At 50.0% G+C, this 22,145-nt stretch overlaps 1 protein-coding gene across 1 annotated transcript; it reads right to left on the bottom strand.

The window, feature by feature from the left end:
- Window positions 1-9,457: 9,457 nt before the first annotated feature.
- PROKR2 (prokineticin receptor 2) lies at window positions 9,458-15,643 on the bottom strand (the record flags this gene model as incomplete). The annotated part of the gene is made up of 2 exons (XM_080716713.1): window positions 9,458-10,154; window positions 15,186-15,643. 2 exons carry the CDS (start codon window positions 15,641-15,643, stop codon window positions 9,458-9,460), a joined length of 1,155 nt encoding a protein of 384 aa, XP_080572839.1.
- Between the last annotated feature and the right edge of the window lie 6,502 nt (window positions 15,644-22,145).

Genomic DNA, 22,145 nt, shown 5'->3' with positions numbered 1-22,145 from the left:
GCTCGTCCTGGGAACTGCTGAGTTGTTCATGTAGCTGGCGCCAAGGCTGGATCTGGACCCTATGACGGGGGTCAAGGGATTTCGGTGGTTGGGCTGCTCTAGCTGCTGAAAGAGCACAGAGTGCGCAGAAGAAAACACACACCAGCTCTGAAAGGCAAGTGGCAGAGGAGACAGACCCACTATGAAGACCAAGCTCCCGTTCCGGTTACCTGCGGGACATCCACAGGCCAAGAGCCGGGGTTTTCAGCAGAAGTGGCCTTTGAGTCCCTGAAAAATCACGTAGGCAATGATTATTGTGTTAACCCTCACATGGGAGACTAGTACTGTGCCGCCCAGCTGTGTGACCTCCAAAACGAGTGATGGTTCGAGTTTCCAAAGTGCAGCGGGAGGCCTGTGTAGGTTTCTCCCTGCTGACAATTTCGTCCTGCGCACACATTCTGCTTCTTTGGTTTTATCAGGTTCTCGTGGCGGGTTTTGTGGAAAAGAGCGCATGGGTAGAGAAGCAGTGTGTCATGCTCCGAAGGGGGACGGCTTGTTGCCCCCAGGGCTTTACTCATCGTCAGAGCCTCTGTCCACCGTGGCGGTCCCTGGCTGTCTCACGCTTGTCAAGTGCGCTACTGAGTTTTGCTTCTGGATCTTCTAGCCAATCAGCCACTTTGCTGCGATCTCTTACTAGCTCTATTTGATTTTACTAGATTTTTTTTTTCTGTATAGACAATCATATTTTCTACAAGTAGAGGCAATGAATTCTAATTCTATAGCTTTTTTTGGGTACTAAAGCTGGAACCCAGAAGCATTCTACTCTATGCTCCCAACCCCCAGCACTTTTTCTTTTCTTTTCTTTCTTTCTTTCTTTCTTTCTTTCTTTCTTTCCTTCCTTCTTTCTTTCTTTCTCTCCCTCCCTCCCTTCCTTCCTTCCTTCCTTCCTCTCTCTCTCTTTCTCTTTCTTTCTTCTTTTTTTTATTTTTTCCTGCAGGTCTGGGAATGGAACCCAGGGGTATTTGACCTCCAAGCTATAGCCCCTGCCTTATTTTTATTCTTTATTTTTTGAAACAGGGTCTCACTAAGTTACGGAGGGCTTCACTAAGTAGCTGAGGCTGTCTGTGAACCACAATCCTTCAGTCTCAGCCTCCCAAATGCTGGGATTACAAGCGTGTGCCACCATGCCAGGCTTTTTCTTTCTTCCTTCCTTCCTTCTGAGGAGATAGAAAGGAAATAGGCAGATAGGGAAAAGGCCTTGGTAGAAAAAAGTTAATTTCCTGAGTTTCCTGAGGGGCGACAAATGCCTGAAACTCCAAAGGCTCAGAGATAAGAAGGCCAGAGCTTCACAAAGCCATCTGTTTACTAATCAACAAACCCAGGAGCCAGCACAGAGCAAGTCGGACACTCCTACTGAATGAAAGGAGACCCTTCAAAGGACTTGCAAATGCCCTATGCAAATTCTCCTTGGAATCCCAAAAGTCACCCTAACCAAAATGGACTTGCAAGCGGTCAGGCCTTGGCCAGTTGGATGGCAAAGGGGGCTTTCCCTCTCAGGACCCCCTCCCCTTTTGGGGAGCTGTTCTCTCTCTCGCAGGTCGTGTTGGCCCTGAGAGAAGACAGAGTGCATCTGAGGGCCACGTGTCTCCGGTGACTCTCGAGTAGTGACCTGAAGGCCTCTGCTGGACATCATGGCTGGCCAGGCCCCTAGGGGTGACCTGTACCTCTTTTCTGACAGATCGCATGGACTCTGGGAGAAAGTAGTTTGCAACTGATGGGCACTTGGCTCGGGCGACACTCGGGTAGTGACCCTGAAGGCAGCTACTGGACTCAAGGTAGACAAGAACTTGCAGGGTTTTCTCTCAAGAAACACCCGTTTCTCTTTCTTTCTTTCTTTCTTTCTTTCTTTCTTTCTTTCTTTCTTTCTTTCTTCCTCCCTCCCTCCCTCCCTTTCTTTCTTTCTTTCTTTCTTTCTTTCTTTCTTTCTTTCTTTCTTTCTCTCTTTTGAAACAGGGTCTCGATAACTTGCTGACAGCTTCGATCGAACCTGCTATCCATCTGTCTCAGCCTCTCAAGCGCTGGGATTACAGGTGTGCGCCACCGTGCCTGGCTTCTGGTAACATTTCCCCCCTTGTCTTGCTGTGCTGACGTCTCTTATAGGTTGAAAGGAAAGGATGAGTGCCAACATTTGTGTCTTGTGTTTGCCTTAAAGGGAGCCCTGACTTACCTCGAATTTTCATCAAGAATTCCTCAGCTGCCTTTTAGAAACTCCATCCCTTTGCCAAAGGATGTGTGACCTCACGCCTGCCCCGCTTTCCTCGGTGCTGAGAAGCTCCGACTCTGAGACTTCCTTCAAGGTCTGGTGGGACCGTGGAAGGTGGCTTTGGACATTCTAGGCTCCATGAGTAGCCGGGCTTGGCTCCTTGCTGCAGGTCTCCCCCATTTCAGCATAGTTGCAGGCAAGCCTCTGCGTCCTTCAGTTTCCAGGGAGTGATGCTGAATCAGGTGAAAGCCCTGTGATTGCCCTCCCCCCCTTCCCACTTTCTTTCTCCAAGGGCAAATGGTTAATTGTCAGAGCCCATCGAAAGGCACACAGGAGGCAGAATAACATTTTCCTTCATGCTCCATGATTTTCAAGACCACCTCCCCAATGAAGCTAAACTTGATATATATATTTTTTCTGGTACTGGGGATTGATCCCAGGGCATCTACCTCCGCACTACCCCCCCAGCCCTATTTTATACAGAGTCTCACTAAGTTGCTGACGGTCTCGCTAAATTGCTGAAGCTGAATTGCTGAGGCTGGCTGCAATCCTGTGATCCTTTTGTCTCAGTTTCCTAAGTATTGGGATTACATGTAAGTGCCGCTGCCCCTGGCTAGAACTTTACACTTTTTTTTTTTTTTTTTTTTTTTTTTTTGTGGTCCTGGGGGTGGAACTCAGGGGCTTTTCTACCTCCGGGCTATATTCCCAGACCTATTTTATACTTTATTTAGAAACAGGGTCTCACTAAGTTGCTGAGAACCTCACTCACTAGCTGAGGCTGGCCTCGAACCTATGCGATCCTCCTGTCTCAGCCTCCCAAGCGCTGAGATTACAATGTGTGCCACCACGCCCAGCTGAACTTTACACTTTTATCTGAAAGATTACTGGCTCTCTATTTTTGACTCAGTTTTCTTTTTCTTGTACATCTAGATCTGTTGGGAGTAAGAAATAGTATTACTTTTTTTGTGGCACTGGGAATCCAGGGGCATTCTACCTCCGAGCTCCACCCCCAGACTTTTTTTAGTCTTTTTTTTTTTTTTTTTTTTTAAACAGAATCTCACCGAGTTGCAAAGGGCCTTGCTAAGTAGCTGAGACTGTCTGTGAACCTCGATCCTCTGGTGTCGGCCTCCCGAATGCTGGGATTACAAGTGGGCTCTACAAGGACTGACTGAAAAGCTCTGAAATTGTCTCATAAAAGCTCAATTAGCTGGGTATGGTGGCGCACACCTGAAATCCCAGCACTTGGGAGGCTGAGACAGGAGGATCCGAGGTTTGCGGCCAGTCTCACTCAGCTACTTAGCGAGGCCTCTGCAATTTAATGAAATCCTGTTTCAAAATACAGAATAAAAGCCGGGCGTGGTGGTGCATGTTTGTAATCCTCACGTTTGGGAGGCGGAGACAGGAGGATCGCGCAGGTTCAAAGCCAGCCGCGTGCGCTGGCTTAGGAGACCCTGTTTCCAAATAAAAATGTAAAAATAGGTCTGGGAGTGTAGCCCGGAGGTAGAAGGGCTTCCAGGAACCCCAGTACCACCAAAAAACAAAAAACAAAAAAAACCAAAAACAAACAAACAAACAAAATACAGAATAAAAGCCGGGCGTGGTGGCGCACGCTTGTAATCCTCACACTTGGGAGGCTGAGACAGGAGGATTGTGCAGGTTTGAAGCCAGCCTCAGCTGGTTTAAGAGACCCTATTTCCAGATAAAATATAAAATAGGTCTGGGAGTGTAGCCCGGAGGTAGAAGGCCCCTGTGTTCCATCCCCAGTACCACCAAAAAGCAAAACAAACAAACAAACAACAACAACAACAACAACAACAACGCAGAATAAAAAATAGAGCGTGGGGGTGTAACTCGGTGGTAGAATACCCCTGGGTTCAATCTCCATTACCCCTCACTCAAAAGCTCAATTAGCTGGGTATAGTGGTGCACACCTGTAATTCCAATATTTGGGAGGCTGAGACAGGAGGCTCACAAGTTTGAGGCTAGCCCCAGCAACTCGGTGAGACACTGTTTCAAAATTAAAAAAAAAAAATTAAAAATAGGGTTGGAGATGTAGCTTGGAGGTAGAACACCCCTAGGTGCAATCTCTGGTACCTAAAATAAAATAAAATAAAATATCAATTAAATCTGAGCCCGAGGTTAGCCTCCTTTCCAGGCTGGGATGGGGGTGTGTGGTTTTTCTATTCGGATTTCCTAGCAGTGCTAGAGAACGGGACAGCGGAGGAGGGGAGCCGTTCCCCTAACACACGTGGTCCCCAGAAAGTGTGGGCTGTGGTTTGGCGGCTTGCGTGCGTTTCCTCTGCAGACCTTTCTTTCCAAGGGGTTTCGATTTGCATCAAAGCGGCCGGCTTGGGGAGGAAAGAGGGGCGGCGGGGAATGCTGTGAGAAGCGACGGTTTGGCCAGGTAAAACCGTCAACCACATGGTTTTGCTCAGCCAGCATCCACGGTTACGTCTTCGGACAAACGAGGTCTGAACTCGAGAGGGCCGTCGGTCTCATTCTTCACCGTCATTCCTGTAAGATGAGCTTGGACACGGGGTTAGCGAACACGGGCCAGCTGCTCCTAAGGGAGCTCAGGGCTGGGCTCCTGCAGCCACTGGCCGCAGCCTTTTGTCAACTGGTCAGTATATAACCTCGTTTATGTGTGCATTTCTTTTCTTTTCTTTTTCTTTTTCTTCTTCTTTTTTTTTTTTTTTTTGCAATGCTGGGGATGGAACCCAGGGGCACTCTACCTCCAAGCTACACCCCCTGCCATTTTTTATTCTTTATTTTGAAACAGGGTCTCACTGAGTTGCAAAGGGCCTAAGTAGCTGAGGCTGGCCTCGAACCATGATCCTCCTGTCTCCGCCTCCCAAATGGGGAGGCTCAGTAATTTTCTTTCTTTCTTTCTTTCTTTCTTTCTTTCTTTCTTTCTTTCTTTCTTTCTTTCTCTCCCTCTTTCTCTCTTTCTTTCTTTTTTTGTGGTACTGGGGGTGAAACCCAGGAGCTTTCTACCTCTGGGCCACACTCTCAGACATACTTAATATTTTATTTGGAAACAGGGTCTCACTAAGTTGCTGAGCCTGGCTTTGAACCTGTGCGATCCTCCTGTCTCAGCCTCCCAAGTACTGAGATTACAAGCGTGCGCCACCATGCCCGGCTATAATTTTCTTTTTCTGAAAAGGGGGTGGCAAGCCAAATAAGTTTGGCAACCTCTGTCTTAACGCACTGAAAATATCTTATGCTTACCATTAAAATTCATCCGGAGAAGAAAAGAGTAAACACAAATGTAATTCATTTATTACCTTAATTTCAGATGGTCGCATTACAAATGGCAATTTACACTTAAACAAACGAGATCCTTTCACCAGGAGGAGATAACACTGACACCGTCTCGTGGCTCCGCTGATCTGCACACAGGACCACACTCCCGGGTGGTGAGCTCGAGGGAGACAGCAGACGTGAGGCTGGCTGCTGGCGTGAGCGGCCACCGTTCTCAATAGCCTCCGCTTCTATTTCAGGGCTGAGCTGTCTCGATGTCTCTTGCTTCATTTTTGTCTAAATATACTACTAGCATGGCAGGAAAGATTAGCAGGGAAACACTTGGACACTTCGAGGAAAATTCCATATGGTAATTATTTCATTTGATAACAATGCTACCCTTTTAATCACTGAAAAGTCACAAATGCACATTGATTTTTTTTTTTTTTTTTTTTGCGGGTCTGGGGGTGGAACCCAGGGGCATTTGACCTCCGGGCTACACCCCCTGCCCTATTTTTTATTCTTTATTTTGAAACCGGGTCTCACTGAGTTGCAGAGGGCCTCACTAAGTAGCTGAGGCTGTCCGCGAACCGCCATCCTCCAGGTCTCAGCCTCCCGAATGCTGGGATTACAGGCGTGCGCCACCACGCCCGGCTCACATTGATATTTACAAGAGGTTTTTTTTTCCCCATTAAACTTAAAATGAAAGGAGAATGGTACATTTTAGGATAAAAAGAAGAAGAGATGAGTTAGGTTGACAGGCTCAGTTGATAGTCTACTTTTTTTTTAATTTTTATTTTTTGGTGGTACTAGGGGTGGAACCCTTCTTCCTCCGGGCTATACTCCCAGACCTATTTTATATTTTTTTTATTTGGAAACAGGGTCTCTTAAACCAGCGAGGCTGGCTTCGAACCTGCGTGATCCTCCTGTCTCTGCCTCCCGAGCATAGGGATTACAAGCGTGCGCCACCACGCCCGGCATTTATTTTTATTTTTATTTTTATTAGGGATTCAACTCAGGAGCATTCTATCTCCGAGCCATACCTCAGCCCTATTTTATTTTTAATTTTGAAACAGGGTATCACTCAGTTGCCGTGGCCTTGAACCTGTGATACTCCTTTCAGCCTCCCAAGTACTGGGATTACAGGCAAGTACCACCACACCCAGAAATACATATCTACTCTTTAAGAATCTTCTAATTAGAAGAAGAGTCAGGATAGGATGATAAATAAAAAGGCAAATTTTTTTTTGGGGGGTTATTTACTTTTATTTGCAGTACCATGGATTGAACCCAGGATCTCGTGAATGCTAGGTAAGAACTCTAGTAATGGAATATATCCCCATCCCTTTTTATTTTTTTATTTTGAGACAAGGTCTTACTAAGTTCCCCAGGCTGGCCTTGAACCTGCAATCCTTTCGCTTTAGCCTCCTGAGAAGTAAGGGTTATAAGCATGAGCCACGGTGCCTGGCAAAACACGATTATTTTTGTAAAAATGCAGATAACCCACAATGCTTTCTAGGTTGGGTTAGGAATATATATATATATTTTTTGGTGTTATTGGGGTTCCTGGAAACCCTTATACCTCTGGGATACACTCCCAGACCTATTATATATATATATATATATATATATATATATATATATATATATATATATATTGGTGGTACTGGGGTTCCTGGAAACCCTTCTACCTCCGGGCTACACTCCCAGACCTATTTTTATATATTTTATTTGGAAACAGGGTCTCCTAAGCCAGCGCGCGCAGCTGGCTTCGAACCTGCGTGATTCTCCTGTCTCTGCCTCCCAACCGTGGGGATTACAAGCATGTGCCACCACGCCTGGCTTTAGGAATACATTTTGAAATGTTGTAAAATTGGGATTTACAGTTTTGCACATGTTAATATTATGGTGAGTTTACATTTTTTTCTTTTCTTTTTTTTGGGGGGGTACTGAGGATGGAACCCAGAGGCATTCTACCTCTGAGCTACACCTCCAGTCCTATTTTTTAGTCTTTCTTTATTTTTTATTTTTTGTGGTACTAGAGATGGAACCCAGGGGCTTTTCTACCTCCAGGCTATACTCTCAGACCTATTTTATATTTTATTTGGAAACAGGGTCTCACTAAGTTGCTGAGAGCCTCACTCAGTAGCTGAGGCTGGCTTCGAACCTGTGCGATCCTCCCGTCCTAGTCTCCCAAGCGCTGGGATTACAGCGTGAGCCACCACGCCCGGCAACATTTTCTGAAGGCATAATATTTTGATGGAAGGAGAATCTACTAGGTGGTAATTAAAAAAAAAACTGGTTGAAATTTCATGGCTGGAGAAACAAACCCAGCAAACAATTTTAAGGAACAAAGAATCAAGCAACTGAACAATTTCTTCTTTACAGAAAACTAGGAGCTAAACAAGTGTGGATTGGGTCAGTCTCCAACCAGGCACCATTTGTACAGTCTCTGCTTCAAAATAAATCAGGGAGAAACAAGGACGCATATACTCAGTCGCCAGAGACATATAATAATACAAGTGGGTTCTGAAAGGAGAATTGTACAGTCCTGGGCCTCACTGATGAGTACAAGTCGGGAAGACTTGCGACACTTCTAAGACCATGCAGATGCTCGTAGCCTGGGGTTACATTTTCATGATTATATTCTTGGATAGGGATGCCCTTTTTTTTTTTTTTTTTACCCCAGTGTAAATGGGGTACTGTAAAGAGTTCAGGGGTCTTTAGTTCAAATAAGGGGTGAAAAGTACAGGTGTTTCTCCATAATAAACCCCTTGTAGTTTATTATGGATGGGGTTTCCAAACAAGCTCCCTTCAAACCATTCAATATCACTTATCCACTCTTATTATGTGTGCAGCTGAAAGTCACGTTCATGCACTATGACCTCTGTGGTCTCCCAGTAGTCTGATAAGCCAGGCAGGGCAGATATTTCCATTATCCCCATTTCATTAAAACAAAACTGAGACACAGAGAAAGGCAACGTCTAGGTCACACGAGCCCCAAAGTCAGGACTTGAACCCAGACCTTGGGAGTCCAAGGAGGGTTCCTTTCGTAAAAGAGGGTGTGCTCTAGAAAGCAGCCTAGGCTTTAGCAAAGTGGCCAGACAGATGCCGTTCATTGCCAGTGGCAAACTCCATCTCTCTGTGTCCTCGTCTTTCTCCAGAGCCCCCAAATCCTGTGCAGTGAAGGTGTCAGAAACTGGGTGTGTTCCTATCTCAGGGCTGACTGTCTTCAACAAGCAGAACGATGAGATTCCAAGCATCAGTAGGAAAGGCAGTTTTTGGTTCTTTTTTTTAACATTACACCATTGTAGACACCCACACTGGGCTGATTGGTTGCACAAAGAACTCTTTTCTGACAGCCAGCATCCTAGAGAATATTTAAGCAAACGTAGGATCCGGGTCGGGAAGGTCAGTGTGCTGCCATCGATTCTCTTCCTCTGAGGCTACGAACTTCATACTGATGGGCCTGTCCTTACATTTCTATTGCATCTAAATGCCTTGTTCTATAGTCTCTTGACATTTCTGTGCTGATAAGAAACGAGATGAGGAAACACGGAGGGCGAGTCCACAAAACCACTGTGACTTCCTTCCAGCCATCTATGTATCTAGATAGAGCTTCACGAATCCAATAGCTGCTACCATTTGTTTTTGCTTTTAAACGTTTTGCACACAGTGGAAAACAAGTGAATGTTGGGCCCAGTGTCCTTGTCTATCTCCGTGGTACGGTCTGCTCACAGTAGGTCTTCAGTCCGTGTCCGCTGCTGCTACTTGTGTCTGGTCTCATCGTTGCGATCGTGTGCTCGGTAGGTACTGCGCGGGTATCCGTGAATGTCCACCTGTGTCCAGCCTCCAAGCGTCCAGCTTCCACTCCTAACACCGCTGTCCTTTCCAGGACAGCCCACGAACTTGGTTTGTGACGTGTGATGCTCCGAGTATTGGGTTTCGGTTTTTGATTGTGCACCAGCCAGCGGGTCACTTCAACCTGATACAGTCCACCTCTTCGGTGGCGGGCACACCACTGGCTTTGAGGTCCAGGTCAGCGCTGGACTTGCTCCCCTGGTGGGAGGGCCGCCAGTGCAGCCGCAGCATCTTCTTGAAGCACTTCATGGTGTTGTTCTTGACGGCCACGAAGCACACCGTGTTGATGATGCTGTTACTCATGGCGATGCACTCCACCACGTAGAAGGCGGTGAGGTAGTGCTTCTCCTTCACGAACACCGTGGGGAAGAAGTCGCGCACGATGGTGAAGCCGTAGAAGGGCGCCCAGCACAGCACGTAGGCCGTGAGGACGCACATGAGGACCAGGACCGTCTTCCGGCGGCAGCGCAGCCGCTTGCGGATCTGCTCCGTCTGGAACCCGGGGACCGCCTTGAACCAGAGCTCCCGGGAGATCCTGGCGTAGCACAGGGTCATGGTGACCACGGGGCCCACGAACTCGAGGCCGAAGATGAAGAGGAAGTAGGACTGATAGTGGAGCTGCTGGTCCACCGGCCAGATCTGGCCGCAGAAGATCTTCTCCTGGTTTTTGACAATAAAGAGGACGGTTTCTGTCGTGAAGTAGGCGGACGGGATGGCGATGAGAATGGATACCACCCAGACCAGGGCGATGAGAAAGGAGGCCGTTCGGTAATTCATCCGTGGTTTCAAGGGGTGGACGATGGCCAGATACCTGGAGGGGGAGGACGGCCAACAATCACGATGATGTATGCTTGGAACGGTTACTAGCTTTTGACTGATCCTGAACTCACACGCGACAGCGGACAGAGGCCCCAATGAATCCTCATGTGCCCATTAGCCAAATTCAAGCAGGCTCTTCTCATGTTAACAACATCACTTGGCATTTGGAACCATGGTGTGGTATATTGGCTTTGGGTCAAGCAGGTTGAATAAATCCTGTCTTTCTCCCTGATTGGCTTAAGAGTCTGGGATGCGTTATCCTGGGATCAAATGATACCTGCCTTGCAGGGTGGCTGTGGCCACTTACTATGATGTTTCAAAATGCCTGATGTGTAGTAGGTATTCAGTAAATACATGCAGTCTACTATCAATAGTGGTCCTCTTATACCACCTTGGTTTTCAATCTTGCTTTTCTGCCCAAGAACATAATACTCCCGAACTCTTCATTCCAAACTGTACCTAGTTTAGAGGTGAAGGAAGGGCCTGCACCTGGGAGAGAAGTGGGGTCCTTCTAAGGCAGCGCGTGGGCACGGGCTTTGCCCCCTCCCACTGGTGACCACCTGCAGGGGAGTAGGAGTGGGCTTGCGGCCCTGGAATCGTTTCTGTGCCTGGGGAGGGGAAGGATTGGAGTGGTGGAAGAAGGTAGGAGGAGAAAAGGCAAGAGGGGAGAGAGAAAGTGGCTGGGCGCCCCACACCTGCAGGTTACGTCGGGTGGGGCCAAGAGCAGGAAGCCACCGGCAGGAAATTCTACTGGCCTTACCTCTCCTTTGGGATCTCCTTGCCCATTCTGATTTTACTAAGCAGGTCCTCCTCCATGTTTTTGCTTCCTGGCCCTGACAATATTTCATTTGTTTTCTTTTTAAAAATGCCTTTAATGGCCGGGCGTGGTGGCGCACGCTTGTAATCCCCGCACTTGGGAGGCAGAGACAGGAGGATCGCGCAGGTTCGAAGCCAGCCGTGTGCGCTGGCTTAGGAGACCCTGTTTCCAAATGAAAATGTAAAAATAGGTCTGGGAGTGTAGCCCGGAGGTAGAAGGGCTTCCAGGAACCCCAGTACCACCACCAAAAAAAAAAAATGCCTTTAATGGTGCAATGTAATTATACATCATAATGAGATTGTGCTACACACACACACACACACACACACACACACACACACACACAGCACTTGGCCTATTCCCTCCTCTACCACCTTCTCCTCCTTCCTCCCTCCCCATGCATGTTAGTGAGATTGGTACTGAACCTTCTTGTGCAGATGTGACTGTACTTGACCTACCTGTGTTTCTTGGCCCACGACCCCTCCCTGTTCAAAGCCAGACGTGGCCAGTCTAGTTCCTCTCACGCTGTATCACTCTGACATGAACCCTCCGCCTCCCTTTTCCACAATTAAGAATCTTTGTGATTACACTGGCCATACCTAGATTATTCAGTATAATATTCTTTCTTTTAATTGCATGGTACTAGGGGCTGAACGCAGGGGGATTCTATCTCTGAGAGTCATTCCCAGCCTCATTTGACTTTTAATTTTGGAACAGGGTTTGGCTAAGTTACCACGCACTGGCCTTGAGTCTGTGATCTTTCTGTCTCAGCCTCTGAAGTATTGGGGCTACAGGCGTGTGCCAAGAAGCCAGGTCTTGTTTTCAACTCTTAAATTCAAACTTATTATCCTCCAGGAACATCTTCCTCATACTGCAGGCTGCTCTGAAAATGTGTCCGTATCTCTCAATTCTTCTTGGTTTCACAAATGCTAAGTCTTGTGTGGAATAAAGCTCCCTGAGATCAAAGACTGTCTTTTGTGTGTGTGTGTGTGTGTTGGGGATTGAACCCAGGGGCATTCTACCTCTGAGCTACACCCAGCCCTATTTTACTCTTTATTTTTATTTTTATTTTTTGTGGTACTGGGGGTGGAACCCAGAGGCTTTTTACCTCCGGGCTATACTCCCAGACCTATTTTCTATTTTATTTGGAAACAGGGTCTCACTAAGTTGCTGAGAGCCTCACTAAGTAGCTGAGGCTGGCTTCGAACCTGCGCGATCCTCCTGTCTCAGCCTCCCAAGCGCGGGGATTACAAGCGTGCGCCATCATGCCCAGCTTATTCTTTATTTTGAAACAGGATTTCATTAAGCTGCAAGTTGCAGAGGGCCTCGCTAGGTAGCTGAGGCTGTTGGTGAACTGTGATCCTCCCATCTCAGCCTCCTGAATACTGAGATTACAAGCGTGCGCCACCATGCCCAGCTTCCTGCTCGCCCAGCCGCTGCCGCTGCCTCCTCCTCCTCCTCCTCCTCCTCCTCCTCCTCCTCCTCCTCCTCCTCCTCCTCCTCCTCCTCCTTGTATTGGAGGTTAAGCCCAGGGGCATTCTATCTGTGAGCTATACCCCTATTCTTCCTTTTTATTTTTTATTTTAAAACACCATCTAGGGGCTGGGATGTAGCTCAGTGGCAAAGCGCCTGCTCTGCAGGTATGACACTCTGGGTTTGATCCCTGGTTCCAAAAAGACAAACAAACAAACAAACAAACAAAAAAAACCCTTTAAAACAGCATCTAGCTATGTTGCCAAGAGTCTTGATAAACTTGCTGAGGCTGGCCTCAAATCTGTGATCTTCCTATCTCAGCCTCCCAGGCACTGGGATTGTAGGTGTGCACCACCATGCCCAGCTGGTGTGGGGCTGAGTAGGGGTGAGACAGGGAGAAAGATGATGGTGACTGCTATTCTTGGGTGACAGCGGGGGTGACAGGGCCTATGGAGCCGGGAGGCTGCTTGGGGTGCAGTTGGTTTGGGGTGAAAAGGAACCTCTCTTGTAACAGGTGATTACAGCCCAAGAAACACCAAAGTTACAAACAACAAGGCAGTCAAGTCAACATCGTGAAGCCAGAGGATGCAATGTGACGGAGGGGTGAGAAACAGCCATCACCCTATTCTAACAGCATCAGAATCACTCAGGGAACTGGGTAAAATGCAGATTCCTGGGACCCAGCCCAAGGGTTTCCCATCCAGGAGACCGGGATAGGGCCCAGGAATGTGACCCTCCATCACTGTATCACTTATTATCTCCTCAAAGCGTGTGGCACACATGTGTAATGACAGCCTCAGCTACTCAGTGAGGCTCTTCGCAACTCAGTGAGACCCTGCTTCAAAAAATAAAAAGACTAAAATATAGGGTGTAGTTTGAAGGTACAATGCCCCTGGGTTCCATCCTCAGTACCACACACAAAAAAGGCACTTTATGCCATTTTCCCCGGGGAATTCTGTGCATGGGTTGGTAAACGTGCATTTCACAAAAGCTGGTTTCAGCCGGGCGTGGTGGCGCACGCTTGTAATCCCCGCGCTTGGGAGGCTGAGACAGGAGGATCGCATGGGTTCGAAGCCAGCCTCAGCTACTTAGTGAGGCTCTCAGCAACTTAGTGAGACCCTGTTTCCAAATAAAATATATATATAAAAAAAAAAGGTCTGGGAGTATAGCCCGCAGGTAGAAAGCCTCTGGGTTCCACCCCCAGTACCACCAAAACAGAAAAACAAAAAAACCCAGAAAACAACAACAACAACAAAAAACAAAAGCTGGTTTCACACAAAGCTGGTTTCATGGCTAGGGAGCCTCAGAAGTAGCTGTAAAATTGCTTTTCCCAGAGTTATAAAAAAGGAAAGTGCTTCTTGTACCTCTATGTGTATTTTATTACTATAAATGAAAAATAATAAACTGGTTGATTGAAAAGGACAACAAACCTAAACATCATGGAAGACATGGGCAAAACGGAAGAGCTCGCAGGAGACAAAGGAGAACAAAGATACTCCAGCGCATCACTCAGAGGGCTTCAGCACGGCTCAGAAAGGGCATGGGCTGGGCGTGGTGGCGCACGCCTGGAACCCCAGTGCTTGGGAGGCTGAAACGGGAGGATCGCAGGTTCTAGACCAGCCCGGCAACATAGTGAGACTCTCGGTAACGTAGCGATTCCCAGTTTCAAAACAAAACATAAAAAGACTGGGAATGTAGCCTGGAGGTAGAATGCCCCTGGGTTCAATCTCTAGTAATAAAACACACACATGCTGGGCGTGGTGGCGCACGCTTGTAATCCCCGCGCTTGGGAGGCGGAGATGGGAGGATCGCGCAGGTTCGAAGCCAGCCGCGCTGCCTTAAGAGACCCTGTTTCCAAATAAAAATATAAAATAGATCTGGGAGTGTAGCCCGGAGGTAGAAGGGCTTGCAGAAACCTCAGTATCACCAAAATAATAATAATAATACAAACACACACACACGTGCGCGCGTTGAAAAGTAATCATGAGGATGCAAGGCTACAACACCAATAATCAGAGTCACTGGTAACCTGATACTGGCCTGTGTAGTATACTAGCTGCTATTATAAATTTTACCTTATATATTTATAATAGAGCAAGGACTTCTGGAACATCTCATGCAAATGTATGCAAATGAGCACACAGATGTATGCAAAAAAGCGAAAGCGTGTCTTTTCCTCTTTTCTGCAAACAAACCTTGCTCTCTCGTCTTAAAATCCGCTCTGCACCAAAGTCATCAGAAACAAGACTATGACCTGGATGACTCCTTTTCCTGTGACATTAAAGAACAGGCAGAATTAATCTGAGATGAGAAAAATCAGATCAGTGGCTGCCTGGGTGTGGGGGCTTGACTGATAAGAGACACACGGAAGTGCTCTGGGTCCTGGGAATGTTTTGTATCTCAATGTGGCTAAGGGGAAATGGTCACGCTGCCTTGCCTGGAGGTAACCTTCCTGTGGCTTCTAGCGAGCAGCTACTGGAATTTTCTGCCTCTGCTTCTGTATTTGATGCCACGGAAGCAGATGCTGTTACCTGAGAGAGCGGCCAGCGCAGGGGACTCGGGAGTCTCGTATTTACTCACATCTGGGGGAGAGAACACAGCTGGAGACGCAGTCTCCTCTTGCCCCTGGACAGATCAATGAGCGTGCAATCTGGAGCCATGCCAGCCTGTCTGAGTGAAGTGGGAAAAGAGGCAGCCTGGCTGGCTTGTCTTATCCCCCCCGCGCGTCCTCACCTGTCAATGGCGATGGCCAGCAGGGCGTTGGTGGAGACGTACAGGGAGACGGTGCGCAGGTAGTTGACAGAGGCGCAGAGCCAGTGGCCGTGCTCCCAGGAGAGCTGGCGCACCACGTAATAGTCCATCTCGAAGGGGCAGCAGACAATGGCCACCAGGAAGTCGGAGACGGCCAGGTTTGCAATGAGCAGGTTGGTGAGGTTGCGCAGTTTCTTGTAGCGGGCCAGGGCGGCAATAAAGACGAAGTTGCCGATGCCACAGACAAGCATGATGCCCACCAGGGCCACGCCGATGACGATCTTGGCCGCGAAGAAGGTCCAGGTCTTGGTCATATCCTCCTCTTCATCCAGAGGGAGGTCGTAGTCCACGTAACTCAAGTTGAAGGGGGGCGAGGAGGCGTGGCCTGGGGCTGGATTAAAGTTGGATGCAAAGCTTACGTTTCTACCTTGGGCTGCCATGCTGAGCCTGCAGGCGGAGTGGGGTTCCAGACCTGCTGTCCTGGGGCTTCACATCCTGGGGGGCAGCTGGCACACCATGCTGGTCCTGGAAGGAGACACAGGCATCGGACAGCACGCAGAATGCTTGGTGGCACTCCTCCAGAGTTCCCCAGGTGCTGGTCAGAGAGACCCGTTGCTACCTACAGACAGACGTGGCTAGGGTACCGGGGAGAGTAGACCTGAGATCTGGAAGTTGCGGGGTGGGGGGAGCTGTCAGGAAGGACTGGACTCGCCAGCAACGCGGAGAAGAGGCGCACCCTCGTCCTCTCCCCTCTCCTAGGGGCTAGTGCCGGAGTGATGGCCACGTTCCCCACCTCCATCACCCTCTTCCACTGAGGCCTTCTGAGGTTTTCGGAGGCTGCCCAGGCATCTCCGGTGGTCACAATATGGGACCATTTGTTGGCTGGGAACCGGATCTTCCCTCCGAAGTAGGGCACAGATCCCTCTGTTGTAGCCAAACCATGGGCTTGGAACGCGCCAAGACCTTTTGCACAGGAACAGGGCTGTGGTCAGTGCTTTTAGCTCTTGGAGTCCCAGTCTTCCCATAAAACAAATTCCTGCTGCTCAGTCGAGGCCCCGGTGGCCAGGGGTCATGTGAGTGGGGGGGGGCTGAATGAGGACCCCCTCCTTCCGTGGAAATGTCCCGGGCTGGAGGGATCTGAGACAGCAAGGAATTCTGTTGCTGCGCTGTGCTTGGGAACCAGCCCCAGTAGGAATCCTTTGTTTCCTCATCCTGGCCCCACTCCTGTGGCTCTGCCCCTCCCCCTGCCCACCCAGAGCCCACCTTGACCAGGAGACACTACATCCTGCCCCGAAGCCTGCGCCCTGGCAAATGGTGGCTGCTGCGTGACCTAGGGAGGCAAACAGCCCCAAGGGTGAGGATGCTGGTAGGAGGTCTTCTAAGGCCCCTGGGCTGAACTGTCCTCCATTGCTGGAGAGAGGCCCACCGGGGCGCAAATAGACTATGAAGCCCTAAGCCGTAGGACACTGGACCTCGGTGTGGACAGCCTCCGCGAGCGGCTACTAGAGAGGGGCCCCAGCATGCGCACACAGGGGGCCTTCCTACCAGCGGTGGACAGCCTCGTCCCCCACTCCTAGCTCACCTGCAGGGTGCGGGTAGCAAAAGCCCATCAAATGGGAGAGCAGGCTGTGTGCCCCTGCGGGGGCAGAGCAAGAGCAGGTCAAAAACTGTCAAACGCGGTCACCTTGGCAACAGACAAGCTCACAGGCGTGGCAGGGACACCTCAACCTGGGCACCCGAAGTCGAGCCCTCCGGCAGGTGAGGGCCAGGTGCCAGCGGCCTCTGCGTCTGGAGGGGCTCTCCCTCGGGGGCCCCCGGGTCTCACGTGAGCCCCCAAACCTGCAGACGCTGTGGGGGCCGCGAAGCAGGAGTCCAGCCCGGCCCCTGCGCTCCAAAGCGCGCCCGGGGAAGGGGCGGGTCCCGGCCCCAGTGGCATTTTTGGGGACAGCCAGCGCCTCCCCTACCAAGCACCCAGCCCCGCCGCAGGGCCTCGCGGTGCACGGTCCTGCAGAGAAGCAGAGACGGCGGGGCGTTGGGACGCCTCGGACCGGGGAAACAACCGGGGGGCAAAGGTGGACGCGGGGTGCGGGAGCTCCCCAGAGACCTTCGCCCCTTGCTGCTCACCTTTCTGCCAAGGTCCTGTCCAGCAATTTGCCGCTGGCCCGCCAGCTCCCTCCTGGCCCCAGCGGACCGTCCCCTGCCCGACCCGGGAGGACCCAAAGGGCATCTCTCGGAACCAACTCTCCTGACCGCCCGGGCGCATCCCGACACTGGCCGAGGCTAAGGACCCCGAACTGCCTGGAGAAAGAAGCGGGGCGACGCCCCACCCCGCGGGCCCGCACCCTTACCTCCCCGGAGCCTCCGCTCCCGGGCACTCGGAGGGTCCACTCGCGAGTGGACGCGGGGCTCCCGCGTTGGGGACCAGGGCGCGCGTCTCTTTCTTCCTCGCCCAGCGCGCTTCTCCTCGGCGCCTGGGTCTCTCCAGGCAGGAGTAGGCGCTCCGCCCCGCAGCCCACCCCGAGCGGACCCCGCCCCGCTCCCGACTCCGCCCCGGGGTCCGCGCCCGCCCCCGGCCCGGGCGGAGCTGGGTGCCCGGCTCCCGCCCCCCGCCGGGCCCCTGGGACCGCTGCGCTCGGGGCGCAGGGCTCCCCAGCCCCAGTCTCGCCGGCCGGGGTCCTTGGCCGCGGGGGGGGGGCTCAGTAGCCTGGTGTGAGCGCCGTCCTCAGCGCTCGGCGGTGGCCCCCACCCTAACCGCCCAGCAGGGGCAGATCGTCCCGTTCTCTGCAGGTGCCCAGAGCCACTGTCAGCTCTGGATGCAATTTCATCTTTCAAGGGGGGTGGTGCAGGGGAAGCTCTGGAATGGACCTTTAGCTGGAAATGGGGGCAGCCCACGCTCTTTGATGACCACCGCTGACGTGTTCCTTGACATTCAGAGACAAGTCCAGTGGACGCACGCCCAAAAAGTTATGCCCCATCTCTAACATGCACAGGGAGCGAGGGCTGGGAGCCATGTGAGATGTGGTGGGAAAACACACCAAGTACTGTGTGCAGGTGTCTGTATCGCTCTGAACCTATGATGTGCAGTCACAGGGCACCAACAAAACTTAGAAGATGGAGGGGGAGGAGGAGGAGGAGGAGGAGGAGGAGGAGGAGGAGGAGGAGGAGGAGGAGGAGGCAGCGCAGGAGGAGGAAGGGAGATGCTGGAACTCTCACTTTTCTCCTCTTGAGCTCTGGCTGTAGGCAACTCCCATGACCTTCCTGGTCCTTAGGGCAAAATTTGGGAGCTGTAGAATTCAAAGGCATGGTAGCCAGGAATCTCAGAGCCTACAGAATTGGAAAGCAAGCCGGGGCAGGAGCCGGAAGGTCTAAGGAGTTCTCTCTATCACTGACAGGCCAGAATCTAGATCCCAACACTTTATCTGATCCCCCCCACCCCCCCCAAGAGAATCTGGAATTTGAGACCTTTATGCATTACTCTGTTGGGCTAGTTAAACCAGAAAGCTTGTGTTGGCCATGTCGATTATATCACAGATTGAATCCTGGGATGCCAATTAAAAACGCCTGGATAGATGCTCTGGAAAACTCTGCTGGTGGTGAAGTTGCTAACCACACTCTCCTGCTCCCCTGGCATCTCCCCGCACAGGGTAAAAGACAGGGACCCATTTTTTTGCCCTGAAGGGGCTGCTGGCTGGCTGGTGCTGTGAGTGGCCGCGACAGCCCCCAGGTGTGCAGGCAGAGGAGTTCTGTTGCTGGAGGAGGGGATGCTGGGCTGGGGCGCCCACTTATATGTCCTGGAGGGTTCTCTCAAAGGCTTGGTGCCCATTTATCACCTTCACCTAAAGGCTTCACCCCTCCGACTCTAGACTTCAACCCCTCTTTTTTTGTGGCACTAGGAACTGAAATTAGGGGCATTCTACTTCCGAGCTACACCCCAGCTCAATTTTATCTTTTACTTTGAAACAGGGTCTTGCTAGGTTGCTAAGGCTGGTCTCCAATCGGTGGCTCTCCTGTCTCAGTCTCTCAAGTACTGGGATTACAGGCATGTACCACCACACCCAGCTCCCAACCACCGCTTTTTTTTTTTTGAGAAAAACCACCCTTGGGCCCCCTCCCCCCTGGGGTTTCATGGAACCTCTGAGATCGTTATGGCCGAGTTGCTTTCACAGACCTGGAAACTCATCAACGTTGTTTATATAACTCAAAGCCCTGGCTCCTGTCAGCAGAGCAGGAATGGACCTGCAGTCCCTGGGAGACCGCCGAAGCAACCCAGCAGAGCGCTACAGGGAGTTGTCTTCCTGCAGCTTTTCCAAGGGGAAAAGAAGTCTGAAGTTCAGACAAAGACTTGAGTCCAGGTGCTTAAGGGGAGTTGATCCTGGGGGTGGGAGGGAGACTGAGGGAGGAGCGGCAGCGCCTGGTGTGTTAAATAGCAGAGGCGGCGGTGGCCAGGGGCTCCTCCACCTCTGAGGAGCCATGGAGGGCATGGAACCGATGGACAGTTCCCCCTAGGGCGATAACAGCGCCGACTTCTGAGTTGTGTCCTGAGCGGTGGAGAGGGACAAAGCTGAAGGGAGCTTCAGGACGGGGTGGGAGGCATCAGGGTACCAGGAAGCGCACCTGCAGGGACTTCAGGAGAGCAGAGGCCAGGGAGACCATTAGCCAGTCTCATAGCTACTACAGAGCGGAGCAGGGCTGGGTGCCGCGGTGTAGGGCTGTAATCCCAGTACTTGGGAGGCTGAGACAGGAGGATGGCAGGCTGGAGGCCAGCTTTGGCAATTTAGCAAGACCCGCAGCAACTTAGTGAAAATCTGGCCCAAAATAAATAAAAAGGACTGGGGGTGTAGCTCAGAGGTAGAATACCCCTGGGTCCAATCTCCAGTACCAAAAAAAAAAAAAAAAAACAAAAGAGGGCAGCAGAGGGGCATTATTACCCTGGGTGAGCAGTGCTACCACTGGGGTCCATAAGCTGGCCGGGGAGTTCACACTCAGAGGCCCAGGATGGGGGCGAGTGAGGTTTTGAAGGGCTGTTGGTTGTGCGGTATGTAACTGGAGGCAACATTCTGGTCTCACGTTGACTCATAAATCTGGCAAGAAGTAGAGATTCCTTAGTCAGAGAGGACAAAATTTATTAGTGAGCTTCCCCCTCTATTCAGTGATTACAATTCAGTGATTAAAAAATCAGAATGTCCACGAGGCTTCTCTTCTTGCCAGCGCGAGGTCTCTTCTCTCTGAAGTCTTTCTGGGTGGAGGAGGCTTAGCTGAGCTCTGTAATGAAGTGCAGAGTGAGGGGGAAGTCAAAGGGGAAGAAAGAAAAACGTGCAGGCTGCCGTTATGGCAGCTCCTCAGGGGACAGGTCCTAGCAGGAGCAACGGGTGTGAGGGAAAGAGATGGAAAGGGGACCTCAAGACGGGGTGTGGGAATTATGTATTTGAATCCACGTAAATAATACAATTTTAATGGGTATAGTATTTTGAAAAGCCAAGTGTTTTCAATCCTTTATCCCGATTAGTTGTGTTTTCCGTTACTATAACAAAATACCAGAGGTTGGATAAGAGGTTTATTTGGCTTACAGCCTGGAGGTTCAAAGGCACGGTTACGATGAGGACCTTATGACAGACGCCAAGACGCTGGGGCACTGTGTGAGAGAGATCACACCGTGAGACAGGAAGCCAAACCAAGGCCGGGGCTCCAGGAGAATTATAAGAATCCCTTCCAAGGGCTTGCCCCAGTGACCGGAAGCTCTTCCACTAGGCCCCGCCTCTTAAAGGGCACACCACCTCTTAACATCACCAGAGAGGGTTAAGATTCTAACTTGTGAATGTATGGGGGACAGATAAACACGTCTACACCATAGAAACACCATAAATCATATTCCATGGGAACTGTTCCACCATTATTAGTGCAGGGAATCAGAGAGGGCTAATGCATCTCAAAGTAACATCTTTCAAAGATGTGTGATTCCTAATGGGGAAAGTCAGATTCAGGTTGGCCTGAGGTGGCAGGATTGAATTATATTTACTAATCTACCCCGCAAACCCCACTCTCTTCATAGTGTGTGTGTGTGTGTGTGTGTGTGTATGGAAGAGAGAGAGAGAGAGCTCAGGACTCGAGAGGTAAATCAGATTTTCAGACTTTTAAGTTACTTTTGGCATTTGAATCCTTGAAAGTGTTTCATTTCTGGGGTGAAGTCACATGGGTCCCCAGGTTTACATGGCCTATAAGTAAGCTTAAAAATTATAAGAAATGAATGCAGATTCTCTGAAGCTTGGCTCATCAGTACATATAAAAGACCTTGAAAAATTATATCCTTTAATCAGAATTTCTATTTTTTATCACCTGTTGAAACCAATAGTGTTTGGGGTATCCAGGAATGGAAAACGACCCGAGTTTCATGAAACTTGATTAAATGTCACAAAACGGTCTTTTGTGAAATACCATTAAAATTTTTTGAACCAGTAATAAATTCAGTGATTGAAAAGTCAGAACCTACACAAAATTATACATTGAAAAATACCACTCTGACCCCTGTACTCATCTATTTTATTCTGTCGGTTCTTCATAGGAGATCCCTATGTATTCTTCCAGAGTTTCTTTTTGCAAAAACAATGGTACATTCTCATTTGTTTCCCTTTAAGGACTTTCCATATTAATATTTGAAGAACTTCCTTCTTTTACAACTGTACAATCATTCTTTGTGTGACCATATAGCTTCTCTTTGGCTTGCAACGCTGGTTTAATACTTTCAAAATATGCCTTTTAAGTCGTAAATCGAATCATTTCCAATTTTTAGCGATTGTAGTGTTATAATTTAAAGGATATACCTATTAAAACACTTCAATGGATAACTTTGCACACAACATCTTTTTGGATACGTGCACACGTACTTGGACCGTGAATTCCTAGAAGTGGTATTGCTGAGTCCAAGTGTGACCAAGGCGGGAGCTT

The sequence above is a fragment of the Muscardinus avellanarius genome (assembly GCF_963383645.1).
Source record: "Muscardinus avellanarius genome assembly, chromosome: 19".
NCBI lineage: Eukaryota > Metazoa > Chordata > Mammalia > Rodentia > Gliridae > Muscardinus > Muscardinus avellanarius.
The sequence above is the reverse complement of the archived record's forward strand: the minus strand, read 5'-3'. Positions and strand labels throughout refer to the sequence as shown.